At 52.8% G+C, this 24,751-nt stretch overlaps 3 protein-coding genes across 7 annotated transcripts; 1 reads left to right on the top strand and 2 right to left on the bottom strand.

Moving 5' to 3' along the window:
• Positions 1 to 75: 75 nt before the first annotated feature.
• Positions 76 to 14,758, bottom strand: MAP3K12 (mitogen-activated protein kinase kinase kinase 12). The gene is made up of 14 exons (XM_054591009.1): positions 14,637 to 14,758; positions 5,778 to 6,259; positions 5,272 to 5,455; positions 4,665 to 4,856; positions 4,242 to 4,400; positions 3,927 to 4,085; positions 3,246 to 3,354; positions 2,920 to 3,029; positions 2,677 to 2,793; positions 2,416 to 2,553; positions 1,436 to 2,060; positions 1,197 to 1,267; positions 837 to 1,110; positions 76 to 424 (listed from the first exon to the last, which is right to left on the bottom strand). The coding sequence occupies exons 2-14, from the start codon at positions 6,220 to 6,222 to the stop codon at positions 326 to 328; spliced, it is 2,682 nt and encodes an 893-aa protein (XP_054446984.1). The 5' UTR covers positions 6,223 to 6,259; positions 14,637 to 14,758; the 3' UTR covers positions 76 to 325.
• A 1,688-nt stretch (positions 14,759 to 16,446) lies between these two features.
• On the top strand, positions 16,447 to 21,552 carry TARBP2 (TARBP2 subunit of RISC loading complex). 5 transcript variants are annotated; one of them, XM_054591039.1, is made up of 9 exons: positions 16,449 to 16,641; positions 17,194 to 17,363; positions 18,173 to 18,275; positions 18,832 to 18,927; positions 19,513 to 19,585; positions 19,800 to 19,917; positions 20,231 to 20,358; positions 20,773 to 20,974; positions 21,132 to 21,552. In XM_054591039.1, the coding sequence occupies exons 1-9, from the start codon at positions 16,589 to 16,591 to the stop codon at positions 21,287 to 21,289; spliced, it is 1,101 nt and encodes a 366-aa protein (XP_054447014.1). In that variant the 5' UTR covers positions 16,449 to 16,588; the 3' UTR covers positions 21,290 to 21,552. The 5 variants fall into 5 exon arrangements, with proteins under 5 accessions (XP_054447018.1, XP_054447014.1, XP_054447016.1 ...); XM_054591041.1 differs by having other exon boundaries at positions 16,450 to 16,641; positions 17,199 to 17,363; XM_054591042.1 differs by lacking the exon at positions 16,449 to 16,641 and adding an exon at positions 16,779 to 16,887 and having other exon boundaries at positions 17,199 to 17,363.
• Positions 21,553 to 21,855: 303 nt separating this feature from the next.
• NPFF (neuropeptide FF-amide peptide precursor) lies at positions 21,856 to 22,718 on the bottom strand. The gene is made up of 3 exons (XM_054591047.1): positions 22,480 to 22,718; positions 22,134 to 22,255; positions 21,856 to 22,028 (listed from the first exon to the last, which is right to left on the bottom strand). Exons 1-3 carry the CDS (start codon positions 22,582 to 22,584, stop codon positions 21,911 to 21,913), a joined length of 345 nt encoding a protein of 114 aa, XP_054447022.1. The 5' UTR covers positions 22,585 to 22,718; the 3' UTR covers positions 21,856 to 21,910.
• Between the last annotated feature and the right edge of the window lie 2,033 nt (positions 22,719 to 24,751).

The following is a 24,751-nucleotide window of genomic DNA, read 5'->3' as shown; positions in this document are numbered from 1 at the left end:
TTCCTCTTCGGGGTTTGGGAGAAAGGGTTTAGAGGATCGTAGGAGGCAAGTCTGGCTTCTCTACTGCCTGTTTGCTGAACAAAATGGGGTGAAGCAAGGAGGGGCCAGTTTGCCCTTACCCACAACTCTAGGGCAGTCCTTGTTCTTCATTTCCACAGCTGCCAGCATCCCTAGAGTTGATCAGGTGAGTTGGTCAGGGGGTCAGTCTCCCTTGAGCCTGACTTCAGTAAGGCTGGGATAGCCCCATCTCTCTCTCTGTTGATTATGTGGCGCATATATATTATTTATATAAATATTTCTCTATGTACAGGAATAAGCGTGGCTTTCATGGAGGGAGGGAGGCTGGGGGCTGCAAGGCTTCACCACTGTTAGAGTTGTCCAGTTCAGTGCTGTCACAGTCTGAATCCTCAGAATTGGGAGGGCCCTGTGAAGAGTAGACATGCAGTGAGGTGTGAGGCTCCATGTCTCTTGACATTACACATAGATTGCTTCAGAATCCTTCACTGAAGTCTTCAATAGCCAGCAACTCAGTAATTTCACTGCCTCCAGATTTTGTTGCTTAGGCTATTCTCCAAGGCACAAAACTCTTAATTTCAGGATTCCTCCCTGGCTGTGATGTAGAACTACCATGTAAGCAAGCCTACTAAACTCCATACTATACGACCTCCTTTTCCACCAGGTGGGAATTTGCTCTTTAGTGTTGGTGGAAACGGGTTCAGATACTGTGTGACCTGAATGCTAAATACCTCTTTTGTCCTCTGCAACTATCTCCCCAGTAGCTCTCAAATGACCATGTACTGTTCCCTGTCCAATATCTGGCTGTTTTGGTTACTCACCTGCTTCCCTCTGAGTAGGTCCTGGTGCTGGATGGGCAAGGAACTGGGTTCAGAGCCAGTAACCACCTCTGAAGCAGGTTGGTCCAGTGGGATTTCTGACCCCTGGGAACACATGTCATCGGACCGCTCATCTGGCCGCTCATCAGTGTTGGTACTGCCAACATCGGGTGTTCCACTTGGGGATGGCTCACTAGCTGTGCCTTCCTCCCCATCTGATGGATTCTCTGAGCTGAAGGTAGACAGTGACTGGCGCATGTTCAGGCCCTGAGGCCACCTATATCAGAGAGATGGCTACAGCTTGGTTGCGCTCCTTGCAGCCTAGGAAGCAAATGAAAGCCTTTATTTTATTCCGTCACTCACCTCTGGCTTGATGGCAGCTCTACCTCGCTGTCTACCTCTCCTTCCTCTTCCTCTGATGATATGCCACGTTTCTGCAGGAGAAATGAGTGGATTGGTCAAAAATGGAAACGGTATTTGGCCCAAGGAAGGGGAGCATAATTACAAAGGGTTAAGTAGGGAATGGCTTAAGAGCAAGAGTTAATGGAATTGGACCCAAGGGGGAGAACAAGGAAGAGCGCAGGAACTGCCCCATACTTTACCTGACTTCGGGTGACAGCAGCCCTGTACAGCAGTGCAGCTGGGGTCAAGTGCTGGGACCCAGCCCGGCTTCCTCCCCGTCCCGAGGTCCCTTCCCTTCCAGTTCCCAGCAGCCCCACACTGTCACCAGGCCCTACTGGTGGAGGAGGCTCCCCTTTAGCTCCACCAGGTGAATCCGGGCTGGTGGAGCCAGGTGCTGAGCCCTCACTGGGGGGCGTGTCACCCCGGGCTGTAGGTGGTGAGCCAGGATCCCCAGATCCCCCTGTGGCCCCCCGGCCCCGGGCTCCCAGTGCTGCTGACAGCAGGTCTGGGGATGAAGAGGACATCTTTCGTAGTAGTAGGTCATGATGGAGCCCACGGAGGGCTGGAGGACAGGCCTCCCAGGCTGAGGGTCCCCCTCCTAGCACCCCTGGGCTTCCTGGTCCCCCAGGTTCGTGGGGTGGCATAGTTGCACGAAGCCCAGGCAGGTCCCCACAGCTGCCCTTGGCGCTGGCCTTGCGATGACGGGTCTTGCCACGGCGATTCCGTCCTGGTGAGGGGGGACCCTTAGGACACCCAGGAAGACCCACCCCACTCAGGGCTGCATCTAGTTTTGGTAGCAAAGACTCAGTCTTGAGGATATCTGGCCTGGTGGGAGAGGGGGAAGGACAAGTTTGAGGTTAACAAATTGACTGTGAAAGCACTCCCTAACTTTATGCAGTACAAAACACATCTCTCCCCATCTAAAAATGTTTTTTTTTAATGACTTAGAGGAAAGGAGAGAAACAGATCTGTTCCACATTCATTGGTTGAGTTGTATGTGCCCTGGGCAGGAACTGAACCTGCAACCATGGCACATTGGGTTAATACTCTACCCAACTGAGCTTCCTGGCCAGGGCTCCCCCCATCTAAATCAGTCTTCCTGGCATTTTGGACTTTTACCCCTGCTTTTCCAGCATTCCCCTTACCATTTTTGAAACTCATCACTTAACTTTGGTCCCACCTTTTGCTGTGGGGTGACAGCTTCTGTGGAACGTTCCTCTTCTTGATGAGCTTCTCCATTGTGTTCCCATGCAGAAGGCCTCGGGAAGGGTGTGACTTCAGCAGACCTGGGCACCTCCGCTCTAAAGCCTGCTCCCTCCTAAAGACAGACACCACTTTGGTTGGGCATGTGCCCAAGCAGGGGGACCCAGGTTCAGTAGGATCTGAGTCAGGCCAGCTCCATGAAGATGGGACTGGAGAGTGTGTAAGGGCTGTGGGTTACCTGAGGAGCTCCCGCTCCTTGAGCTCCAGTTGCAACATAAGGGCATTAAGTTCCATGTATAGGTTGTTGGCTCTCTCCAGCTTACGTTCATAGTGCTCCCTGATGTCCAAGGCATGTCTAAAATGGGCAGAAAAGTCCTCAAGGTGAGCTGGATCCACCTGGTGCAGTAACATCCCAGTCTCTGGGAAGTGGTTGACAGCCCTTGCTATTGGTGAAATCACCTTTCTAAACACAGCCACACACCTGAGCTCCTCCCTTCTCCGCATCACTAGCTCCTCTTCTAGGCGGTGCAGACAGGTCCCTTCTGACTTAATTTTTTCAAAGTGCAGCTTTACCTCTTCACGCCACTCTGCCTGGGGGGTGAAGACACAATGAGGGGTGAGGAACATGCCTTTGATGGGTGTTCACGTAGAAAGCCTCTGCAGGTGCCTGCACTGTTGTAAACTGTTGGAACTAGTTGAGCAACACCAAGTCTCAGTCCTCCAAAAACTCTATTCCATCCCAATCAACCCTTCCCTCAGAGCAACTCAGTGAGAGCTGAAATGTTCATTTTTCTACCCATAGCACACCTGGGACTTAAAATAAGTCTCCTGGGGTGTGGAAAGGACATCTGCTGAGGCGATGTCCAGATGTAGCAGGATCTGTCGGAATGATGGACGATTTCGTGGTTTGCTGTTCCTGAAAGAAACAGAGTTGTGGGGGAGAGGAGTTTAAGGGAGGGCCAGAAAGGAACTAGGGCATCCTTTCTCAGTGTCCTGGAGAATCCAGTCCTAGAATGTACTCTGTGACAAAAGAATTTCCTGGTCAACTATTTCCAGGAAATGTTACACTCTTGTTAGCATATCAGAGTCCTGCAGTAAGCAAACCTACTTAATCCTGTTTTTCAACTTATTTGCCAAAATGAAAACCTTTTTCTGAGTGATGCCATTAAAAGAAACACTTTTTGTAAAATGTTTAACCCAAAGGTTAGAAATGTCCAACTTTCCCTTGGGGTTCTGAGGCTCACAGTACTTGCCCAAGGTCACAGAAAGCCTGTGTGTCTTTGAATCTAGTGCACCCTTGCAGAGTACTGGTCAACCCCCTTCCTCTCATTTCTATATTGTAGTCCCTTGTATTCACACTCTGAATCCTGGGGTCTTCGAAAGCCACATCTGGGAGCTCTCTGCCCCTTTTCCTGTTCTGGATTCTAGGTGATGGCTAACCATCAGCAATGCCCCTTTGCTTCCCAGCTTTGCCCACACCACCCTTACCAGCACTGGCGAAGGAGGATTTTGAAGCCATCTGGGCAGCTGGAGGGCACAGGCAGATGGAGACTATTGCTTCCCACACCCCAGATGATGGCTGACGAATCTACATCTTTGTAGGGGATCTCACCAGTCAGTAGTTCCCATAGCACCACACCAAAGGACCTGGGGATAAGAGGGGACATCACTTGGGAGATGCTCCCTCCAGAGGACCTGCTTGCTGCAGACACACCTCACTTGCACTCAGACCTTGGAGGCCCTCTTCCTTCCCGCCCGCTCTGCTGGCCACCTGCTGTTCTCAGTCCTCAGCCCGGCTCTCACCAGATGTCGACCTTTTCAGACACAGGCTCATTACGAATCACTTCAGGGGCCATCCAGGCTACTGTCCCTGCAAAGGACATCTTGGTGCTCTTGTCACTCAGTTCCTTGGAAGTGCCAAAATCGGAGATCTTCACCACATCGTCATATGTGATCAGCATACTGGTAAAGAGTACAGTCAGCTGGGGTTGAGGCCCCTCCACACACCTCATCTAGCTGCAGCAATTCTTTCTGTTAAGTCACCTGGGATACCCAGAGGCAGGGGGCTCACCACAGCCCTCCCAAGTTAGGACTCATTGGGATGGGTTTCTGAGATAGCCACATGTACTTAAAACAGGATCTGGAAGTAGGGAGATGGCCACAGTGACGGGCGGGGTCACCTGCAGGAGACCATGCACATCAGTGTCTCCTTGCTTGCTCACTCACTTGGGGGACTTGAGGTCTCTGTGGATAATCTTGTGCAGGTGCAGGTAGTTCATGCCACCGGCGATGCCCATGGACCAGTCAACCAGCAAGGAAGGGGTGACAGGGCGGCCAGCCCGCAGTACCTCATATAGCTGGCCCTGGGCGCAGAACTCCATGAGGATGCAGTAGCAGGGAGCCTGGGTGCACACACCCCTGGGGGCCAAACAGTGGTATGAAGGCAGCCTGTACTCATACCTGAAACCCTATTCCCACCCATGCCAATTGGGTGTCCCCTTTAAAAAGGGAGGGGTAACACTGGCCGAGTAGCTCAGCTGGCTAGAGTGTCGTTCTGATACGCCAAGATTGTGGGTTCGAGTCCCAATCAGGGCACATAGGAGAATCAACCAATGTATGCATAAATAAGTGGAACAACAAATTAGTGTTTCTCCTTTCCCCTCTCTAAAATCAATTTAAAAAAAAACAACACTAGAACTAAATACAAATTAAATGTAAATAAAAATATAAATTTGTTAAAAACAACTTTTAAAAAATGGGTGGGGTAGATCCCTGCTGCCAAAGTAGGTTCCTTTCCTCAGCATAGTATCCCCAACCCCTGCCCTTAACCTACTTGAAAGTGATGATGTTGGGGTGTTTCAGCTTTCGCAGGTGCTTGATGTCAGTCTCCTTCAGGTCCCGTACCTTCTTCACAGCCACCTCTTCCCCATGGAAGCGCCCCAGGAAGACAGCACCCTGGGCCCCTGAGCCCACCCACTGCAGGTCCAGGATTTCCTCAAAGGGAACCTCCCAAAGGTCTGTGGACAGGAGGCACAGTGCCACAAGGCTCAGAGATAGCCACACTCAGGGCCTTATGATGGTCAGTCACAGGGGAGAGGATTGGGTTGGTTAAAATGACTCAAGGACAGAACAGTAGCCAAAAAAGACTAGGTCTGAGGGGACAGGGAAGGCAATGAATGGGTGGCCTAAAAAGAAGTCAGTAGCTGATGGATGGATGAGAAGCTTGGGCCAGGTTGTGGGGAAAGAGGGTCATCAAGTGATTTAGGTGGGGTTGTCTGATAGACATCTGGCTCAGGGAAACAGGGAGAGTTCCCGGAGGACAAAGGCAACAAAGCCTACCTTCCTGCTGCTGCTTGTGCTCTGTGGAGTAGGCTTTGCCGATCATGGTCCAGACAGGGCGCAGACAGCCAAAGAGGCCTTCCAGGAAGCCGCTGCCACTTTGGCACTGCAGCCGCACCTCATCTGCTCTAACTCTGGGTGCCCGACTCTCAGGGGACCCAGCAGCTCCCCCTAGGCCCCCTGAATCCTGCTCATGTAGCTGCAGAACACTGTTGGCAAAAGGCTCAGGCGGCGGCTCTCTACCTGGGGAGGGGCTGGGTCCACCCCCGCCCTGCCCACCCAGTGGCACTACGTCTCGAAGTACACACTGGGTAGGCGTCAGATCTTTCTCAGGGGTGCAGTCAGAAGTGTCTGGGTCCAGCTTGCGCATGGACGCCTCACTTAGGGTGGATACAAAACCCCCAAAGGAAGGGGAGGGTGTGCGGGTCTCATGGAGGCAGGCCATGGCCTCTGGGCCCCAGTGTGGTGGTGAGCGGCGGGCCCTGCAGGAACAAAGGAGGGAGAAATGATCAAAGCCACAGGAACGCCAGCTCAGAATGCTCACCTTAGACACACAGGCACAGGTTGAGGTCCTGGGCTCCCTACTGAAAATAACACTTGAGCCTTGCCCTCAGGTACCCATCCGCCTCCCAGTTTCACCTGGGACCCATCTTAGGAAAGCTGATACACAGACTGTCACTCAGGCATCTACTAGTAACACAAGTCTGAGAACGGTACTCAGGTATAGAGGTAACATATCTGAGTATCATTCTCAGGTAGAAACAAGTAACAACCGGCTCAGGTACATACTGGTAAAATTTATTTCAAAGTCAAGTATTAGTCCCTTCTCCCTGTAAGATTACTGTAATTTGCCTCAGGAACACATATTTCTTTCACTTGAGGTTCATATGCGCACACACGTGTCATATAAGGGTCTCAGATGTACACCTTTTACTGAGTCTCAACCTTTGGCACACAAAAGTAACAAACCTAGGGCTCCTTTGCACTTAAGCACATACAGGTGACACCATAAGACTCAGTGCCACTCAAGCACTTTCAGATGACATTCCAGCATTCCTGGGCCTTCTGCATACAGGTGATGCGCCTGGGCCTCACACTCAGGTACTTATACATGACACAGCTGGGGCGGTAGCAAGAACATTAAACTCAGGTGAGAGTCAGTGTGAGGCGCACTCAGGGCTCACACCTGGCCTCCTGTGAGGGCGTGCAGAGGTACACACCTGGGCCTCTTTGAGGTAAGTGAGGGCTGTAACCGATTAGCTCCACTATTCCCCCAACACAATTGAGGAACAAGGCAAAACCATCCAATGGGGATGCAGAAGTTGTGTCAGGACGAGCTGTAGCCTACTGCTCCATCCTGCTTAGCCCCACCCCCATCAGTCTAGCTTCTCCCCGAGGGGTCAGTTAGAGAAGACCCTGTCTCCTCTTTCTCCACTGCCACATTCCCAGCTCCCCAAACCAAGACCCAACTTTCCAGACAATAAACACTTGTCCCAATTCATAGCTGGATGTTATTTAAAAAGTAACCATTAAAAAGTCTGAATCCTGCCCTGGCTGGTGTGGCTCAATGGACTGAGTGCCAGCCTGAGAACCAAAAGGTTGCTGGTTGGATTCCCAATCTAGGGCACGTGCCTGGGTTGCAGGCCAGGTCCCCAGTAGGGGGGCACGTGAGAGACAACCACACATTGATATTTCTCTCCCTCTCTTCCTCCCTCCCTTCCCCCCCCTCTAGAAATAAATAAAATCTTAAAAAAAAAAAAAAAGTCTGAATCCTTGCCTTCTGCCACTTACCGACTGTGTGACCTCAGGCAAGCTGTATTTGAGGCTCAGTTTCTCCAACTGTACAAAGGGTAAACTAGCTATCATTCATGCACAGCCAGTTCTTCACTCTATACTAAACTTGTCCAGAGCTCAACACGGGGGGGCATCATTCTATACTCCCATCTCCTTTCACATCTAGTCAGTTACCAAATCCTGAGATGTGAGGATTCCAGAGGACAGCAATCCTCTAATTGTTTCTCATTATTCCTTAACCCCCTGCATCAGAACCTCTGAATCACCTCAGGAGGGGAGTGTCGGGAAATCTACCTATAGAAAGGCCTCACTTGATAAGGATGCAGATTGATATAGGATGCAGATTGATATCGATGCCTGGCAACTCTGATGGTCTCAGCTCTTGTAACAATTTCCAGGCCTCTCAAAGACTTTTTCAGTGGGCGTGTGGTGGGCCTGGAATCTATGTATATAAAAAGCACCTCAGGTGATTCTTATATTCTTAGCACATTTGAAAAGCCCCGAACCAATGTCATTCTATTCTCTCTTCTCTAGTCCCATGTTACTGCCTTATTTCAAGCCTCATTAACTGTGTCACCTGACCCAGGACAACTGCCTCTTACGTGGTTTCCAAATTCAAGTCCTCCTACCCCATTCTCCACTAGTCCTTCGAACAATCTTTCTAAACTACAAGTTGACCAGCACCCCCTCTTCTGCATCAAACCCTTTAGTAGCCCCACTGCCTTTGGTCTAGCTGCCTCACCTCCATGCTCTGGCTCCTTCCCATCTTCATCTCCCACTGCTTTTGGCACACAGGCCATACAGAACTGAGTCTTACACTAAGCTACATCAGCCTTTTGTGCCAGGGCACCTAATGAGAATGGTTAACTTTCATGGAAGGCTTACTACGTGTGTTAACCTCTGTTGTAGGCACATTAGCTCATTTAATCCTCAAAACTCTAAGGTAGGTGTCCTTTGCCCATTTGACAGAGGTATTATTAAATAACCTGCCCAAGGAGCCTTAGGAGAGGCTCAAGTTCCGTCCCTAGGTGTGCTCTCAAGGCAGAATGCTTGCCCTCCAATCTCCATCCAGAGTCTTCCTCCCTGTTCCTGCTGCTGACACAGTCCTCTGTGCTACCTGTCATGGCTCCCATTACCCTGGACACATACTGTGGTAGGGCATCTGGCCCCTCCCAGAGCTGATTTCTCGTGGGATCCCAGGACTTCAAACAGGACCGGTGCGTGCTCAGTAAGATGGGGGGCCCTGCTCTACTCACCCCAGAGAACTGTCTTAAGGACCAGACCTATACCACCACCTATGCATTAGCTCCTTCACTCCTCAGAACCACCCAGATAAGTAGATACTAACATTGGTCCCTTTATATTCTTGATTAATCTGAGGCTCAGGAAGCTGAAGTCACAGTCAGGTTCAGCCTCTGAATCTCTGACATATCCCACAAGATGTCAGCGACCTCAAGAGTTTAGATGTACGGTATAACGCAAATGACAGAACAAAGGCCAAGCAATGTGCCAATACTCTGCAGAGTTTCCTCTGGAAGACCCGAGGGCTGTCACCAGCGCCCTTCAAACAGGGCTTCCCTTCGGGACCCCTGAGAACACAGGCCAGGCTCTGGGGGAGCTTGACGGCGGGACTGGGACTCAGGGAGGGCCAGGGCCGCTTGCAGGCCCACTGGAAGCCCAAGTAGGGGCCGTTCGAGGCGGAGAGGAAGGGGTTATGGGCCCAGCATCCTCCTCCACTTTCCCGACCTCCTTCCCGGCCATCACGTGGACAGGGCGCGCTGCTTAGGGGCGGGGGCCTGGCGGAGGGAGGAGGGGGTCCAGATGGGGGAAAAGGGAGGCGACAGAGCAGGTTGGGGGAAGCGCTGGGCGCTGCGGCGTAACCATGACGACTGGGCCCGAGGCGGCGCGTGAAGTCACCGGGACAAGATTAGCCCAGGATCACGTGACGGCGACGATGGGGGTGGGGCTGCGCTCGCCCCGCCTCTGACCCGGGCTGGCCCACGTGCTGCTTGCCTGGTTGGCTGTGGTGGTCGCCTGCCGCAGCTGTTCTCCGTCTGCCCGTACCTCTTTTGACCCTTAGTGTAGATCTTTGGCCGGGCTCAAGTGGAGGAATAAATACAGATGCTGGCATTGGGGGTGCAGTGTCACAGCAAAAGCAGGAAATTGGGAGAAAGGGAGAATAAAGAACACAAACAGCCGGAGAGGGAGGGGCAAACTGAGAGGTACAGAGATCGAAACAGCGGGAAGGCAGGGAGAGTCAAAACTGAGGATGGACTGAAAAACTGATTTTGAAAAGCAAAAGACAGCACACAGAAAAGGAGATGCAGAGGGACTGAAGAACACAATAATCTGTGCCCTCTTCATTTCGTTTTCTGTTGAGAAACTGACCCTTGAGTAGGCACAACACCTGGTTTTTAAAAGGAATTTTTCAGCCTTCATTTTGTGTTTGCAACTGAGAGGTTCAGGCAAAGACAGGGCGACATGCAGCCTAGCCTCTCTCCAGTTCACAAGGCTTCCCCAGAGGGGCCCTCTGTATCCAGGGCCAGCAGCTGGGGAGAGAGGGAGAGAAGCCAGTTCACCTGTTTGTTTTTTAGGGCAGTGGGAGTGCATGAAGAAAAAGATGGGACCAAGGAAAAGAGAGGGAATCTCTCCGGCTCAATCCATCCTCATCCTGTTCTCATTCTAATGACAATTCTTTTCCAGATTGACCTGAAAGGGGGGGGGGGGGGGGACGGACACTGAGGCCCTAGGGAGCAGTAATAAGTAGAGATTTCAGTCTCCCAACACCCTCCCCCCTGCTTTCTTTCCTCTGAACTGCCAGCTGTGCCCCACTGCCCCCAGCTGGGCCTTGGCGCCAGGGCTTTGGGGGATATCAGGGCTAGGAGCCCCAGGCCCAGACATTTGGTCACCCTGGGGGAGGGGAACAGTCTCCCCAGCCATCAATTATGCAGAGCATGGGGGGACAGCAGGGTTATGACAGGAGTGGGTGGATATATTAGTCACTCTGTCCACCATATTAAGTAAGTGATTACTGTGCAGAACTCTGCTCCAGGTTGCATGAAGGGACAGACTGGTCCCTAAGCTATACATCTTCCAGGGTAAGAAGCTCTTTGGACACCCTGGAAGGCCCTAATTCAGTTTCAGCTACCAAATCTCTGCTTTGGTGCTGGTTCCCAGAGCTCCCCTTCAGGAGGTTGAGAAGTAAAGAGGGGGCAAGGACTCCTCCTCCCCCTTTAATTTCTCCTCCCAGGTTCTCCAGCCTGAGATGCTGGAGGCCTGTGGCAAGGGAACCCTTTGAATTCTTTCTTGCTCTCTCCTGTTCTAACAGCTGACTCTCAATGCATAGCTGCTTGTCTGGCTGTCTTGGCTGCTCAGTTGAGAGGTCAAGCCATCTGTCTAAACCTTGGGCTTTCAGACTGAGCACTAGCCACTTGTTCTGGACTTTACATGGTACTCAGGAAAAGGAGGAAGACTTCCCTACTCTCTCAGGTGGGGGGTGGGAAGGAAGGGAGGCATTCATGTGGAATGGAGATCCAAGACTTTGGAATGTGGCTTAGAGGATGTAGGACTGACTCTTTCCGGCCATGCCTTCTGGTCACTTGACTGCTTGATTTTGCTTTGCATGGTCCTGGCCCCAGGGTTCTTTAGATGAAAAGAACTACAACTTTTCTCAGTGCTCTCGAGGGGAAAATGCCTTCTCCTGAAAACCTGGGGAAAACCAGAGATCACCCCTAAATCCAGCCTCATACAGGTCAAGCCTTGAGACCCCTAGCAGCTACCACATCTTCTTCCAGCTGGTTGGGCTAGGGCAATGGGGGAGTGTTGTTTAGGACAAAAAGAGCCAGTTTTGCATTGGGAGAGATCAGAACTACCACCTTAGTTTTGCTACAAATTAGTTTAAGGAATGTAACCTCTCCAAGACCCCCAACCCTACCTCCTGGGTTGTGAGGGTTAAGAAAGACTATAGGACGATGCTCTGAGCATAGTCCCTGGCTCCTGGCTTAGTCTTTCTGGCTGGCTGGACTCCAGGTTTTTCTGTCCAACCAGAAAAGGGAGACTTGGTCTCCGACCTTCTACTCCCCCAAAACAAATCTGAATTTCAGGTTCCAGGCGAACCAGGTCACAATGGCAGTGGTGTGCTAGAGGCCCATCATTCTTCTACCAGATCCTTTGTCCTTCCTCTACAAATCCTGCCATCGCGCCTCCTATGGTCTGAGGGGATAGGCCTGATTCTCCCTGCACTCCACCTTCCCCATGTCCAGCGTGGTCCAGGATCACCCTTCAGCCCTGCCCTTTACAGTCTGAGGGGAAGAGGAGGGTAGGGGAAAGATATGATGGGCCACGGAGCTCACGAAGGGTTTCTCCTACTCAGGAGAACCTGGAAGAAGTTCAGTGTATATTAATAAATAGTTCCTGTGCTGAATGTGCATTTTAAAAGATCTTGAAGGACAGATACCAAAGTATACCACTTTCTAGGTAGGTGGACTTGTGGGTCTTTTTCTTCTTGTGGCATATCTACATTTTCTAATATTTCAGTAATGACTCTGAATTGTTTTAAAATAATTTAAAATCTATTTTTAAATTGAAAAGGGGAGACAAAAATGATAGTGTCCATCCATTCCTGTCAGCTAGCTTGGGACTGTGTGCTATAGAGGGAGTGTGGATGACCTGAGAATCAAGAGAGGTTTGGTTGACATCCTATTTCTGCTCCTGACCAGTGGGGCAACCTGGAATATGAGACCTCTTAACAGACCTTGGTCCTTTCATCTCTAAGTAGGAGAGCGGTACCTGTGTCACACAGTGGTAATGCAGTATATAGTCCGGGTAAGAACAACAGACTCTGGATCAGACAGACCCTAAGCTCTAGTCACATAATGACTTTTTCACGTTGCACATATTACTTGAGTTTTAGCTTTCCCATCCCTAAAATAGAGATGACAACACTACCTACCTCTTAGTCCTGTTAGAAGCCTTAATTGAGATAACCCAAATAAAGTTCTAGCCCAATACCTCGCACCCAGCAAGCCTCCTATAAACATTAGCATGTGGCAATTGCCTGACAAGCACTAGCAGGAGTTTTATACATGTGATTCCCATCTCTTCTTTCCCTTTTCTTCCTCCGCAAAGCAAGAAGCAGAAGGGAGGGTACAGGTGAATAGGGAGGTGGACAAACAGGAGGGGAAAAAGAGAAGAGCAAGGAAAGAAGAAAGCAAAGGACAAGGGTTCTTTATCCTAAATGATCTTTGGTCTCTTCTGCAATAGTGTCCTCGCCTCCTCATCACCTTCCCCCAACACACACATAAACCTAGTTTGCTTCTGGAAGCAGATGAAGCAGACAGACCAGTCTTTGTGGCCAACCACTCAAGAAGCCCGTGTCCCCAACTGGTATCATCTTCACACTTTGCTCCTTTGCCCCCAGCAGGGACTTCTGAAGGAGTTGATCCCTAATCCTTCTTTCTCCTCAGCCCAGGCAGGGGAGACAGGACTGCACACAGTGAGCCATTTTCCCATTAGGGGAGTCCTAGGCGGAGGGTACCAGAATTTAGGGTTTTCTTTCTGGCAAAGCCAGACCACTACCTCATCACCTCCATCACTTCCAGAGGAAGGACTGGGAATACAGCAGTTGGTTTTTAGAGCGGTTCTGCCATCCTCAGCTGTACGGACACCATAAAGTCCTGAGCCACTTCCTCACTTAAACTTCTTGCTTCCTCTGTCCATAAGTGGGTTTAATTGGGGGATAGATATGTAGTTGTGCATTTTCACGTGTGCTGGAGATGGGTCTTCCCAGCATCACCTCAGTCTCCCACGTGAGTGGGTGGGTGGGTGAGTGGCAGGCTTGAGAGGGAGGTTGCTTTTTGCCACTCTTAAGTGTGAGATATAAGAGAGTAAGTAGGTCCTAAAGGCTCAGAGGAATTTCAGCATTTGCATAGGAAGGCCCAGGGCACACTGGGTCCTTCCCTTCCTGAATTCTTTCTGCTTGCCTTCCCTTGGTATGAATGACCCTTTGGCTGAAAATCAGAGTTCCCAGGGTCGTGGGGTTCATCCTGCAAGTTGGAAGTGAAATGTAAGATGCTTAGAGGGAGGCACTAACTGGCTTGAGAGAACTCTGGATGGGGGAGAACCCTCAGAGGCACTCCCTCCGGGTTGAGGACCACTCACCCACTCTCCTCCCAAGAGGGAGCAGGTAATGGAGCTAAAAGGCAGGACTCCCCCTTAAATTCTAAGAGACACTCCCCTATTTCTTTCCACTAGCCATAGAGCCTCTGTGACTCTTTCTCTTCCCTACCTTCAGCCAAGGCCATGGTTATCAGGAGTCTGAACTCTGTGAAAAAGATTCTTGTGTATTTTTAAGCCAAGGAGTTGGAGGTGTGTGGGGGGGAAGGGAGGAGGTTCATAAAAGGCCTGGGCTGGGAAAATGGGTTAGGGGAGCCAGAGGGAGGAAGCCACATATGAATGGGGGAGGGGAGGATTCAACAGCTGGATGGAAAAGGTGAATGCCACAGCTGTAGGGGATTAGGGGCTTCACAGCAGGAAGGGGAGGGGGGACCATTGCCTGGGCATTCAGGAACAGGTGCTTTCTGCCTATAATCCTCAGGTGCAGCTTGCTAAATGTGTGCGGAGGGAGGATCCGAGGGGGTCGCTGGGCACACCAGGCCTTGTCCGTCCTTCCTTTCCTTCCCTCTCAGGGGCCAAAACTCATCTCCCTTCTTCTCTCGTTCCCTTCCCGGGGATGAGTGGGAGGAGAAGAGGATGGTCTCTGGCCCTCTGTGCTTAAGTCTGTTCCCCAATCATTCCCCGCTCCCCCCAATCCAGTCCTTTTCAGCTCTTGAGGCTCTTCATTTCCAAGCTGGGCCGCGGCGTCCCTCCGCTCCGTTCCTCTCCTTTCCATCCCCCTAGGCGTCGGGTCCACATCCACAGTTCCTCCATCCCCACAGCCTCAGCATCCCCGCTGTACCCTCCCCCACCCCGCCACATCTGCATCCCAACCCTCCCTCGGCACCCAGATCCCAGGACCCGGACCCACCCCTGCCCCTCACCCCCCACAACTCGGTCCGGCTCTCTCACCTCGGGGGCTCCGCGGCCGCAGCACAAAAGGCGGCGCTGCTGCAGCTCAGCTCCGGATGCTGCTCCCTCCTCCTCCTTCTCCTCCTTCTCTCCTCCCCCCGCTGCCCTCGACCGGACCCGGGGTGCCGTCACAGGCGATGCTCGTGCAGTGTCCGGGTGTCCGCCCCAGATTTCTCCCCCCACCCCCCGACCCCTAGCCCCGTCCCTACTCTGCTTGAACTCCCGCTCCTTCCCAGGCCCCCGCCCCTGGCCCCCCGGGACGGACACGCCCTGAGCGGGGGATGCTGCGCTGGAGCCGCCGGCCTCTTAAAGGAGCCCGCTGCTGCCATCCGGCGCACTCCAGGCTCGTCGGTGGCCCGTCTGGGTTCCTCACCTCCCCGTTGGCGGTCCCACCGTGGGCCTTTTGCGATTCCGCAGAAGTCACCTAAGACCGGTCTTACAAACTCCCTCCTATACCCTGAAGCAGTAGCCCCTCAGATGGGAAACCGCCAACCCCTCCCCCCAACCCCGCGCTAGCGTTGCTCCCCCTGCCCTAACAATTTGGGCAGCTTTCCTTCCCCTAATTGTCACCACTCCAGTTCCACCCAATGGGAATCCACTCAGCTCAATGCCCCGTCCTCCTTCCGTGTTCCTGGGTGACCCCCTCATTATTCCAAAATTCCTCTGGACCTCCACCCCAGGCTCAGAGCAAGTGATCTCTTCCCTCACCCACTCTCATTAGAATCACATTTTTTGTGCTCTTTTTCTCTCCAAAGGTCACAAGATTTCCCCTCATCTTTCAGCCTAATAGTTGTGAGACTTTGGGGAACAGGTAATGGAGCTCTGAAACCTAGATTAGTCGATTAGTCTCTTGCTCTCTCCGAGAGACCCAAGACCCACAGCGGAGGGAATGAGACCATCATGTGCCTTAGTCCTTCCAATTCTGTCGCCCTCCTAATTCTCAGGCTCCAGAGGGTTCTCTTGGCAGCTGCAGAAAGGTGGACTAGGGCCATTTTACAAACGCTTTAGAAAAGTGGAAACCTGACAGACTGCAGGGCAGAATTAAATGGGATGAGAGGTGAAGGACAACCTAGGAAAAGGACGCAAGTTCTGTAAGACGAAGGCCCGAACTCCAGGGGCTTAGGTCGACGGCTGGGGGTGGACTGCCTGGGGTGGACTGCCTGAGGTGGACTTTGACGTACAACTGTCCCCGCGATCCGAGGGGCAGAGAAGAGTGCTCTCCCGCGTTCTGGTAAGGCCCACCCTCGCAGTCCGCAGAAGAGTCAGGATCCGACAGCAGTTTCATCACTAGGCCAATCACAACCTTTTCTGAAGAAAGAGGCGGGGTCAAAGGGACTGACTCTTTCCTTGTCGCTGCCCTTCTAGGTGAAGTAACCAATCGCAATCCACCTAGAGCGAGTAAGCGCAATAGAGAATAACCAATTATGCCAGGAAGCTTCCCGTGCATGCTTGACCCTGCCCCTCCAGCTGCGACAAAGATGACGCGTGAGCTCCTGGGTACTGTAGTTTTCTCAGTATTTGGAGCTCTCCACTTCCACCCCATTGCTCGAATTAGCCCTTACCGCCCCGCCCCCTGCCGCTTCCACTCTGCTAGTACGCATGTCCAGGGGAGACGAGACACGGAAAGGAGGAGGCGGGACAATATGTAAAACCGACAAACAAACAAACAAAACCACCCCAAGCCTGGGTCACTACTGTGCAGATGTTCACTCCTCCTAGAAGGCGGTACTGCCCGCTAGAGCGAACCACGCTGAGGGTTGTGGGGTGAATCGTTCCCCTCCTGATGGAGACTCTTGGAATCGGGTGGGCGGGGGACTCCATATCCCAGCATGCTCCACGGCGGGCCCAGCCGGCCGCAACTCGGGGCTTGGCCCCGGCCCTAGCGTGTCGGCGTTGTATTGGGGCGCGCGGAGGCTGAAGTCACTGTGGTGCCCGCGGGGACGGAGGAGGGAATGAGTGAAGAGGAGCAGGGCTCCGGCACTACTACAGGCTGCGGGCTGCCCAGGTGAGCGGCCTCGTACCGACCGCTGCAGGGCGAAGAGCGTGGCGCGGCGCGGACGGGTAGCGGCGCGGCCCCAGCATGCATCTGGCCTGAGGGTTGTTCCCGGCAAGCACTGGGGTAGTGGGCCGTGGTTCCCAGCATTCACCCGAGCGGTGGCCACTGCCTCCAGCTCGAAATAGTTTGGGGCTGGCCCGGTTCCCAGACTGCACTGGGGCGTTGGGCTTTATGCTCCGACTTTCAGTGCATTTGGTGGGTACTGGGTTCTTGGCCTGCACTGTGTTAGGGGACATGCATTTCCAACCTGCACTAGGGTACAGGATCCCCCACCTTAACTGCGACAGGAACAGTGCATTCCCCGCCTACCCTGGGGTAGTGGACCCTGCTTTCCCAGCCTGCACCTCCATTCTACATTGAACCCAGTCTATGGCTGCTGTCCTGCCTGGGGTTCCCTGGACCCTGTGACCCCCATATTGTTCCTGGGTTTGATATAGCAGTGCTTGGCCAGGTGGGTGCAGAGAGGGGAGGTGTGATGAGGGTCTGTGCCCCTCCCCCCAGTATAGAGCAAATGCTGGCAGCCAACCCGGGCAAGACCCCGATCAGCCTTCTTCAGGAGTATGGGACCAGAATAGGGAAGACGCCCGTGTACGACCTTCTCAAAGCCGAGGGCCAAGCCCACCAACCTAATTTCACCTTTCGGGTCACCGTTGGCGACACCAGCTGCACTGGTGAGGAAGGCTTGGGCCAGCTTGGCTGGGGTGTGCATTCACAGGGCCCCATTGGCTTTGTTTCTTGGAGTCTCTTCACAGTCCTGTTCTCCAAGAGCAGTTAGGGAGGGAGCGATTTCAGAGGGAAAGGCCACCACTTGGATTGGGAGAACAGGTCTAAGAGGAGGTGGGTAGAACTTGGAAGAGTTAGAGGAGCAAGCAGGATTGCCATAGTGATCTGGCAGATCGGCATCATCCTGGAGGAAAGAGAGGAGATAAACCACAATCCCAGCCAAGTATTTAAGGGAGTGAGTGTTGGCTGTCCTGGGCTCTGTTGCAGGTGCTTAACCAAATTCCTATTTAATCACCAACCTCAGTCTAATCCACTAATGAAAGTGGTAGTATCCTCATGTTGAATATGATGAGACTGAGGCTCAGAGAGAGTCAATAACTGGTGCAAAATCACAGGCTTAGTAAGTGGTAGAGCCAGGCTTTGACTCTAGAGCCTACCTTCTTTCTATTTTTCCAGCCATCTCTATTGAGAGAAAAAGCTTCCCAGAGGAAAGTAAGGTAGTGAAAGAATCTCCACCCAAGGTGTCTGAGCTCAGGAGCAGTTCTGTTTGGCATGGCTTGAATCGGGGAGCTCACAGGAAGATAAGGGCCCCTCCTTTCAGCAATTAGTATAACACTTTCAGTCTTGGACAGGGGGAGGTCAGTGAGAAGGGGCTTGGTTGACTCCCTGTATAGCTGTCAGGAGAGAGGCTGTGGGATGCTGGTTTCTCTTCTGTCCTTCCAGTGACCTCCAGTATTGCCCACGCCCCCTCTCTCAGGTCAGGGCCCCAGCAAGAAGGCAGCCAAGCACAAGGCAGCTGAGGTGGCCCTCAAACACCTCAAAGGGGGGAGCATGCTGGAGCCGGCCCTGGAGGACAGCAGGTGAGGGAGGAACAGCTGAGGCATCCTAGAGGCCCTGCCAGGAGGAACCCAGGCCCCTGCACCAGGAGGCCTGGCCTGGTGACACTTAGCCACCTTGACCTGGCCTCTTCCTGAGTTTCCTCTGGCCCTGAGCAGGATGCTTCCAGGGCTCTTGCTGCTGGGGGGAATGGCCAGCTCCACTGAGGGATTTGTGGCTGTGGCTAGGGAGGGAGAGGGGTGGTGGCTGAGGCTGGAGGGAGTTGCCTTCTCTGTCTAGCAAGATGCCCTTTCCTCTTCTGCACTCAGGTTGGAGTTTGTTGTTCCCATGTTTCTTGGGTAGAAAGAGACCCTCTTCCTCCTTTTCTCGGTCTTTTTGATCCGATGTTTGGCAGCAAAGGATCCCAGGAGGAAGAGCTGGTGATTGAGCTTCCCTGAGTCTTTGACTCCAGTGGGAAGGAATTTTCTTAGAGGATGGGCAGGTCAGAAGGACCTGGGTCCCCCACCCTTCCACTGCACAATGCCCCCCGCCCCCCTCAATATGTGGGTGTGAATCAAAGGCCCCCTTCCCCTCGGGAAGTTCTTTTTCTCCCCTAGACTCTTCACTGCCTGAGGACTTTCCAGTTTTTACTGCTGCAGCGGCTGCTACTCCTGCTCCATCTGCTGTCCCAACCAGGTATTTTGTGTCTACTGGCTGCCTGAGACGGGGAGGGAGGGGTCCTGGCTCCTGGGCCCCAGCCTTTGGACCCAGGCTGGTCAGGCACAAGGAAGTCTGAGAGTAAACAGAGGCTGGACTAGGTGGGGACCAGAGTTTGAAGAATTTGCACCAGCTGGTAAGCTCTTGGGACAGGAGGTAATTAATGATTTTTAAATAGCTATATGGATGATGTCTGACCATGTTTAAGGGTGTTGCAGGCCCTGTTTTCTTCTGGGCTGGCCCTATGATGGCCCGGTGTTGTGTTTGAGTCCCAAGTCCCATCTGGGGCTTCCAGGGACTGGATATTGCAGCCCCCGCACCCCCCATCCTGGTGAGGTGATGACCACGTGTTCCAGAAAATTGAAATGGGCCTGGGACCTGGAGGAGACCTCACTTGCAGGGGAGGGAGAAGGAGGCCGGCTGGAAGTTTGGGCAGATAGCTGCCCACCCTGCTGGAAGTAGGGAGATGATAGTGGGGGAAACCAAAACAAGGCTTAGAACTCCTGGGCAGCAGCAAAACAAACTAGCCCCCTCAGCTTTGGCCCTGGGCCCTTTTTCCCTCAGGAGCCCCCCCATGGAGGTGCAGCCCCCTGTCTCTCCTCAGCAGTCTGAGTGCAACCCAGTTGGTGCTCTGCAGGTGTGCCCCCATCCTCATTTCCTGTGCATGCCTGTCCTCCCTTGAACGAGGGACTATGAGGGAAGGTTATGGGGGGTGGTTACCCTGTTCTCAGGGCTTTTTCCATCCCCTTCATTCCTGCTCTAACCTGGATTCTGAGGCTGTAGGGTAGGAGGGAGAGGATGTTTGGACTCTTCTCACTCAGCCTTGTGCACCTTTATTTCTCCCTTCCAAGGAGCTGGTGGTGCAGAAAGGCTGGCGGTTGCCTGAGTACACGGTGACTCAGGAGTCTGGGCCAGCCCACCGCAAAGAGTTTACCATGACCTGCCGAGTGGAGCGTTTCATTGAGATTGGTAACTGGGCAGAAGGGAGTTCTTGCAGCTACTGTCCCCAGCACTCCAGTCCTGGCCACAGGCAGCACCTAGCCTATCTGCTACAGTCCCGCTCTCCTGGCTGAGACCCTCAGCTTGGCTCCTTCCTCTTAGCTTCTTCCTTGAACCCCATTGTCCCCCCTCTCCTGGTCTACCAAATTCTCAGGTTCATGGCAGGTCTTAAGCTCCCCTTTCCAATCGACACCTCCTAAGGGGACCCTCAACCCAGGTTTGAGCTGGGTGGAAAGCCCTGGGTCTACTGGGAGTTGTAATCCAGTAATCTTCCCCCACACAGGCAGTGGCACTTCCAAAAAGCTGGCAAAGCGTAATGCAGCAGCCAAAATGCTGCTTCGCGTGCATACGGTGCCTCTGGATGCCCGGGATGGGAATGAGGCAGAACCTGAAGATGATCACTTCTCCATTGTGAGTGGCTTGTGGGCCATCCTCCACACCAGGCCAGGGCAGTGGGGACTTGGTTCTGTGATTTGGGAGTGAGCCTTTCTGGGTCCCACGCTTGCTTCTGTTTATTTTTCCTAATGGACCCTGGGTTCTGGGGGACCCCTCTCAGCTTCAGCTGTAGGCCCACCTGCTGTGTGCTGTAGGGAAGCGGGCCTGGTATGGGGACCTGCAGGCTTTTGTTCTTGGGACTTGCAAGTCTGCCTGGCCATCCGGTCCAGGGTCTAGTAGTGAGAAGGGGCCATATGGGGATTGTTTGAGGGGAGGCAAGCTGAAGGTACTGTTCTTTGGGCTTTTCTTTCCTTGGACATTAAATGTCTGTTAAATGCCTGGGTCTTCTAGCCCAATGCCACATCTTTCTCACTGTTTCTATCTCATCAGGGTGTGGGCTCCCGCCTGGATGGACTTCGGAACCGGGGTCCAGGCTGCACCTGGGATTCTCTGCGAAATTCAGTGGGAGAGAAGATCTTGTCCCTTCGCAGCTGCTCCCTGGGCTCCTTAGGTGCTCTGGGCCCTGCCTGCTGCAGTGTTCTCAGTGAGCTTTCTGAGGAGCAGGCCTTCCATGTCAGCTACCTGGATATTGGTATGGCTAGTTGGGGGGCCGGGGGATGGTGGGGACTGGACCAGAGCAAGTACAGATGGGTATAAGGAGTCAGGGAGGGCATGATGATGACGCGGACCACCCCTCCGGTGCTTCCCTCCCACCCAACACTGCTTCCCTCCTCTCTCTTGGTCTCCAGAGGAGTTGAGCCTGAGTGGGCTCTGCCAGTGCCTGGTGGAGCTGTCGACACAGCCAGCCACCGTGTGTCATGGCTCTGCAACCACCAGGGAGGCAGCTCGAGGCGAGGCTGCTCGCCGTGCCCTGCAGTACCTCAAGATCATGGCGGGCAGCAAGTAAAGCTCCAGCTGGACACATGGACATACACCCTTGCTCCCTGCTCTTCCTGCCTCAGCCTGGGCATCTGCCCAGCTGTGGTACCCCCGGAGGTGCCATCTCTACTTCTGACACAGACTGCCTCCCTGCAGGCCGAGGAGGGCATGGTGCCAGGAGCCAGAGACCACAGTGCCTCAGTGGCCCAGCATCTGTCCTCATGTTACTAGTAATGATGAAGGGAAACGAAATTTGTCACTGTCCCTTAGAGCCCAGAATAAATGTGCTACTCCTTGGATTCTTAACCCTTGTCTTTCTGTTACCCTGAGTAGTTGATGGCAGAGGTTAGTGCCAGATCACCTCCCATGTTGTGCCTCCCACCTTGTTCCCCGCATGTCCCCACAGGTGCTTTTCTGGTGGCAGGAGGCGGGGTACAGTGACTTTGGGAATCCCATCACCTGTGTTCCTGGAGAGTTTGGTGGAGATAGAGGGGCTGTGGTTCTTGCCCTGGGCTCCCTCCCAGCCCTTTCAAGTCTCAGACACAGACATCTGGATTCAGAAGCCAGGCAGCTTTATTGGGCGGGGGTGGGGGTGGGCATGCACTTTTGGGTATGGGCCTTCCATGCAAACATATCAAGGGATGACATGTTACTTCTTCCCAAAGCGCTGAGGGGCAGCCAGACTCCAGAACAGGGAGTTCAGCCCCTCCCCAGCTCGGGTACTCAGCCGTTCGTTTCTCCAGGAGCCCCGGTTGTTTCTGCCAAACCTTAAGAGAGATCCATCCTTAGCTGAAAGTCCTTCCAGGCCTCCCCTTCTCCAGCTCCCTCCCTCTTCCTCTGGCCCCAGCTTTGCTGGTGTCCCTCAGACTCACCTCTGGGGCTGAAACAGGAAGGCTGAGCTCCGACTGGGTCTCTGCATGGCCTGGAGCAGGGAGAGCAAGAATGACCCAGGGGTCTCGGCATCTTGTGCAGGGAGGGGTCCAGGGTCTTCCTCCTGTGGTACAGGGATATCCAGGAGGGAATGTGGCCAAACGCTTTTGACATTCAGGTCACTAGAAGAAGGATTTGGCTTCCAGTGGCAAGTTGTAGGAGGCTAAGGAGCCCTTTCCTCAGATGTGAGGACCCAGTGAACACCCTGGCCACTAGAGTGAAGCTAGAGCACAAATCTCAAGCTGAGGGAGAGGGAAATAGTGATGTGGGGAGGGGGTGCTAACTTACTGCGAAGATCTGACTTCCATCCCGGTCCCTTGGTTCTTCAGCGTGGCCCCAGTCTGTTATTAAAAGCAGCACCACCAGCAGCACTGCTGCCTGCCTGGAATCCATGCTGTCATCTGCCTTCCTACAGCCACATCTGCCTCTTATACCTGCTGTCCCCCAGTTCCCCACCCCACAGCAGCCTGAGGGGGAATACAGAACAGGCAATGGAAATGCACGGCTCCATTAGGAGCCCCTGGGATCCCCTCCCATTGCCCCTCCGGGACTTCCTGCTCCCAGCCTCCGGCCCCAGCCCCTAAGTCTGAAGTTACAGACTTTATTAGATGCATAAATCCTGTCTCCAGAGCTCAAGAAGCATCATTAATTGCAGATGCTTTGTCAGAGCCAGGCCCTAGGGGGCTTTTAAGAACCCCCAATCCCTCAACAGGTTGGAGAGCTCCAATTGATCACCTCCTCTCTTTTCTAACTTGGAGAATAAAAGCATAAAGAAAGTCCTGTCAGGAAGGGCTAGGTATTGTGTCCTGAAACAGAGGGAGTAGGGGAAAGAGCCCAGGTTGGAAATGACCAGGATGACCCAGCCTGGTTCCTCCCCTGGCTGGGGCTGTTGTCAGGGTCACCCAGCCCATTCACACCATTTGTGTGCCTCTTGGAGGGTTACAATGGGAGCCACTACTCTGAGATTTGTCTGTGGATAGAAAAGTGTTATATAGAAGGGAGTGAAAAGAAATCCTTGTAGATAGACTCCATCTTCACTCCAGAGCACTGCTTAGGACCTGCCTCACCTGGGCCTAGGAGCCATCCTCCGCAGCCAGGGCACTGCTGCCACCCTGTGGTCACAGCTCCACACTGTCAGGTCCAGCCATTTCCTTTTTCTGGAATAGAGCTCTATGAAGAGTCAGACGGGAGGATCCTAAGGTCCTGATTCTAAGGAGTCGCAGAAAGGCAGGGGCAGAATACTGGAGTTGGACTATCATTTTGTCCACCTCCATCTTGTCACCCCTATCTTTGCCAGGCTCTGACCTACTGGGGCAGGAGACTAGAATCCAGCCTTAGGGAAGATCTGCCTCTCAGGAAGGGAATCCTTCCCTCCTGATCCTAGGATTCCTTCCACAGCATCCCCACCAGAATGGTTTTTTAGCCTATGAATCTGCCTTGGGCAAGCGATCTACTTCTCTAAACTGCAGTTTCTTCACCTAAAATATGGCAACATTAAGAGGAAATACTTCCTAGGGTGAGCATCATTTGAGATACAATTGGTCATCCATTCAGTACAAGATCTAACACAAAGCAAGTGTCCTGAAAACATTGGCCATGAGAGGCCTCATACACTTGAGTCCCAGGAACTTACCATCTCCTGAGTCTCCAGACAGATTTATCCTTGCACTGAGCTGGTTTCCGTCTCCTTGTGGCCTCCACCAGGGGGTCTTAGTTTGCCTTATTGCCTCACAGAACATCTCTCGATTCTTTGATGTATGCAAGCCTTTCTTAGGTTTGAAGACATTTCATTCTACTGTGTATATATATATATATATATATTTTTTGGCTCAAGGGGAAGCGCTCCCCCCACCCCTGCCTCTTTAAAGTTAGGCATTTATAAACCAATTTGTATTTGGAGTAGACAGATCAGAGCAGGTTTTGATCTGAATGTTATAGACACTACATTCCATTAATGCAGCCTAAACTAGGGTGAACCTTTCTGTAAGCTTTATCTCATGGCTAGTCCCAAGCACAGAACCTGATACTCATCATCACATCTTGTAGTTGCACCACTTCTTAAATGGAGTATTAAGACCATAGTAGATGGTTCTGTGGTTCCACAGTGAGGCCCCCGTGTTCTCATCTGACTGAAGTCCAGAGGAGCCGAGGGTGTGTGGGGCGCTGCAAAGAGGGGCTCTGGGGTCAGACAGAACTCAGTTTTGATCCCAGCTCCTGGCACTTCATTGTTTGCTTTTGGCAAGTGTCTTAACCTAAACCTCACTTTATCATCACTAAAATGAGGCAACTATTCCTGTTACCAAGAGGTTGCTGTGCACAGTAAATGAGGCAAAACATCTAGCGTTCCACCTAGCAAAAAGCAGGCGCTCAATGAATGTTTACCACTCTGCTGCTTTTCTACTATTTTTCTGATCACCAAGCACAACGCTACCTGAGCTGAGGCTGCATCAAGAAAGGAGGTGATCTAGCTGGCTTCCTACATCTGGGATGGAGGTGACTGGTTAGCGGTTGGAATGGATTAATTCTGCTAACATGGGAAACCGCCCCCTGCCTTCAGTCT

This window comes from Pteronotus mesoamericanus, unplaced genomic scaffold, assembly GCF_021234165.1.
Source record: "Pteronotus mesoamericanus isolate MK-2021 breed Mesoamerican mustached bat unplaced genomic scaffold, CSHL_Meso_final scaffold_21, whole genome shotgun sequence".
Taxonomy (NCBI): domain Eukaryota; kingdom Metazoa; phylum Chordata; class Mammalia; order Chiroptera; family Mormoopidae; genus Pteronotus; species Pteronotus mesoamericanus.
Note: the sequence above shows the minus strand (reverse complement) of the source record. Positions and strands in the feature narration are given on the sequence as shown.

Excerpts from the sequence above, each read along its gene's own strand:
- MAP3K12 (XM_054591009.1), bottom strand. The coding sequence starts at position 6,222 with ATGGCCTGCCTCCATGAGACCCGCACACCCTCCCCTTCCTTTGGGGGT. Across the intron at positions 5,456-5,777 it reads GCACAAGCAGCAGCAGGAAG|ACCTTTGGGAGGTTCCCTTT; the intron begins GTAGGCTTTGTT and ends TCCTGTCCACAG. Across the intron at positions 4,086-4,241 it reads TCTGAAAAGGTCGACATCTG|GTCCTTTGGTGTGGTGCTAT; the intron begins GTGAGAGCCGGG and ends TCTTATCCCCAG.
- TARBP2 (XM_054591039.1), top strand. The coding sequence starts at position 16,589 with ATGAGTGAAGAGGAGCAGGGCTCCGGCACTACTACAGGCTGCGGGCTG. Across the intron at positions 18,276-18,831 it reads CCGGCCCTGGAGGACAGCAG|TTCTTTTTCTCCCCTAGACT; the intron begins GTGAGGGAGGAA and ends CCCCTCGGGAAG. Across the intron at positions 20,975-21,131 it reads TGTCAGCTACCTGGATATTG|AGGAGTTGAGCCTGAGTGGG; the intron begins GTATGGCTAGTT and ends CTTGGTCTCCAG.
- NPFF (XM_054591047.1), bottom strand. The coding sequence starts at position 22,584 with ATGGATTCCAGGCAGGCAGCAGTGCTGCTGGTGGTGCTGCTTTTAATA. Across the intron at positions 22,256-22,479 it reads ATGGAAGTCAGATCTTCGCA|GAGGAAGACCCTGGACCCCT; the intron begins GTAAGTTAGCAC and ends CCTGTACCACAG. Across the intron at positions 22,029-22,133 it reads TTCCTGTTTCAGCCCCAGAG|GTTTGGCAGAAACAACCGGG; the intron begins GTGAGTCTGAGG and ends ATCTCTCTTAAG.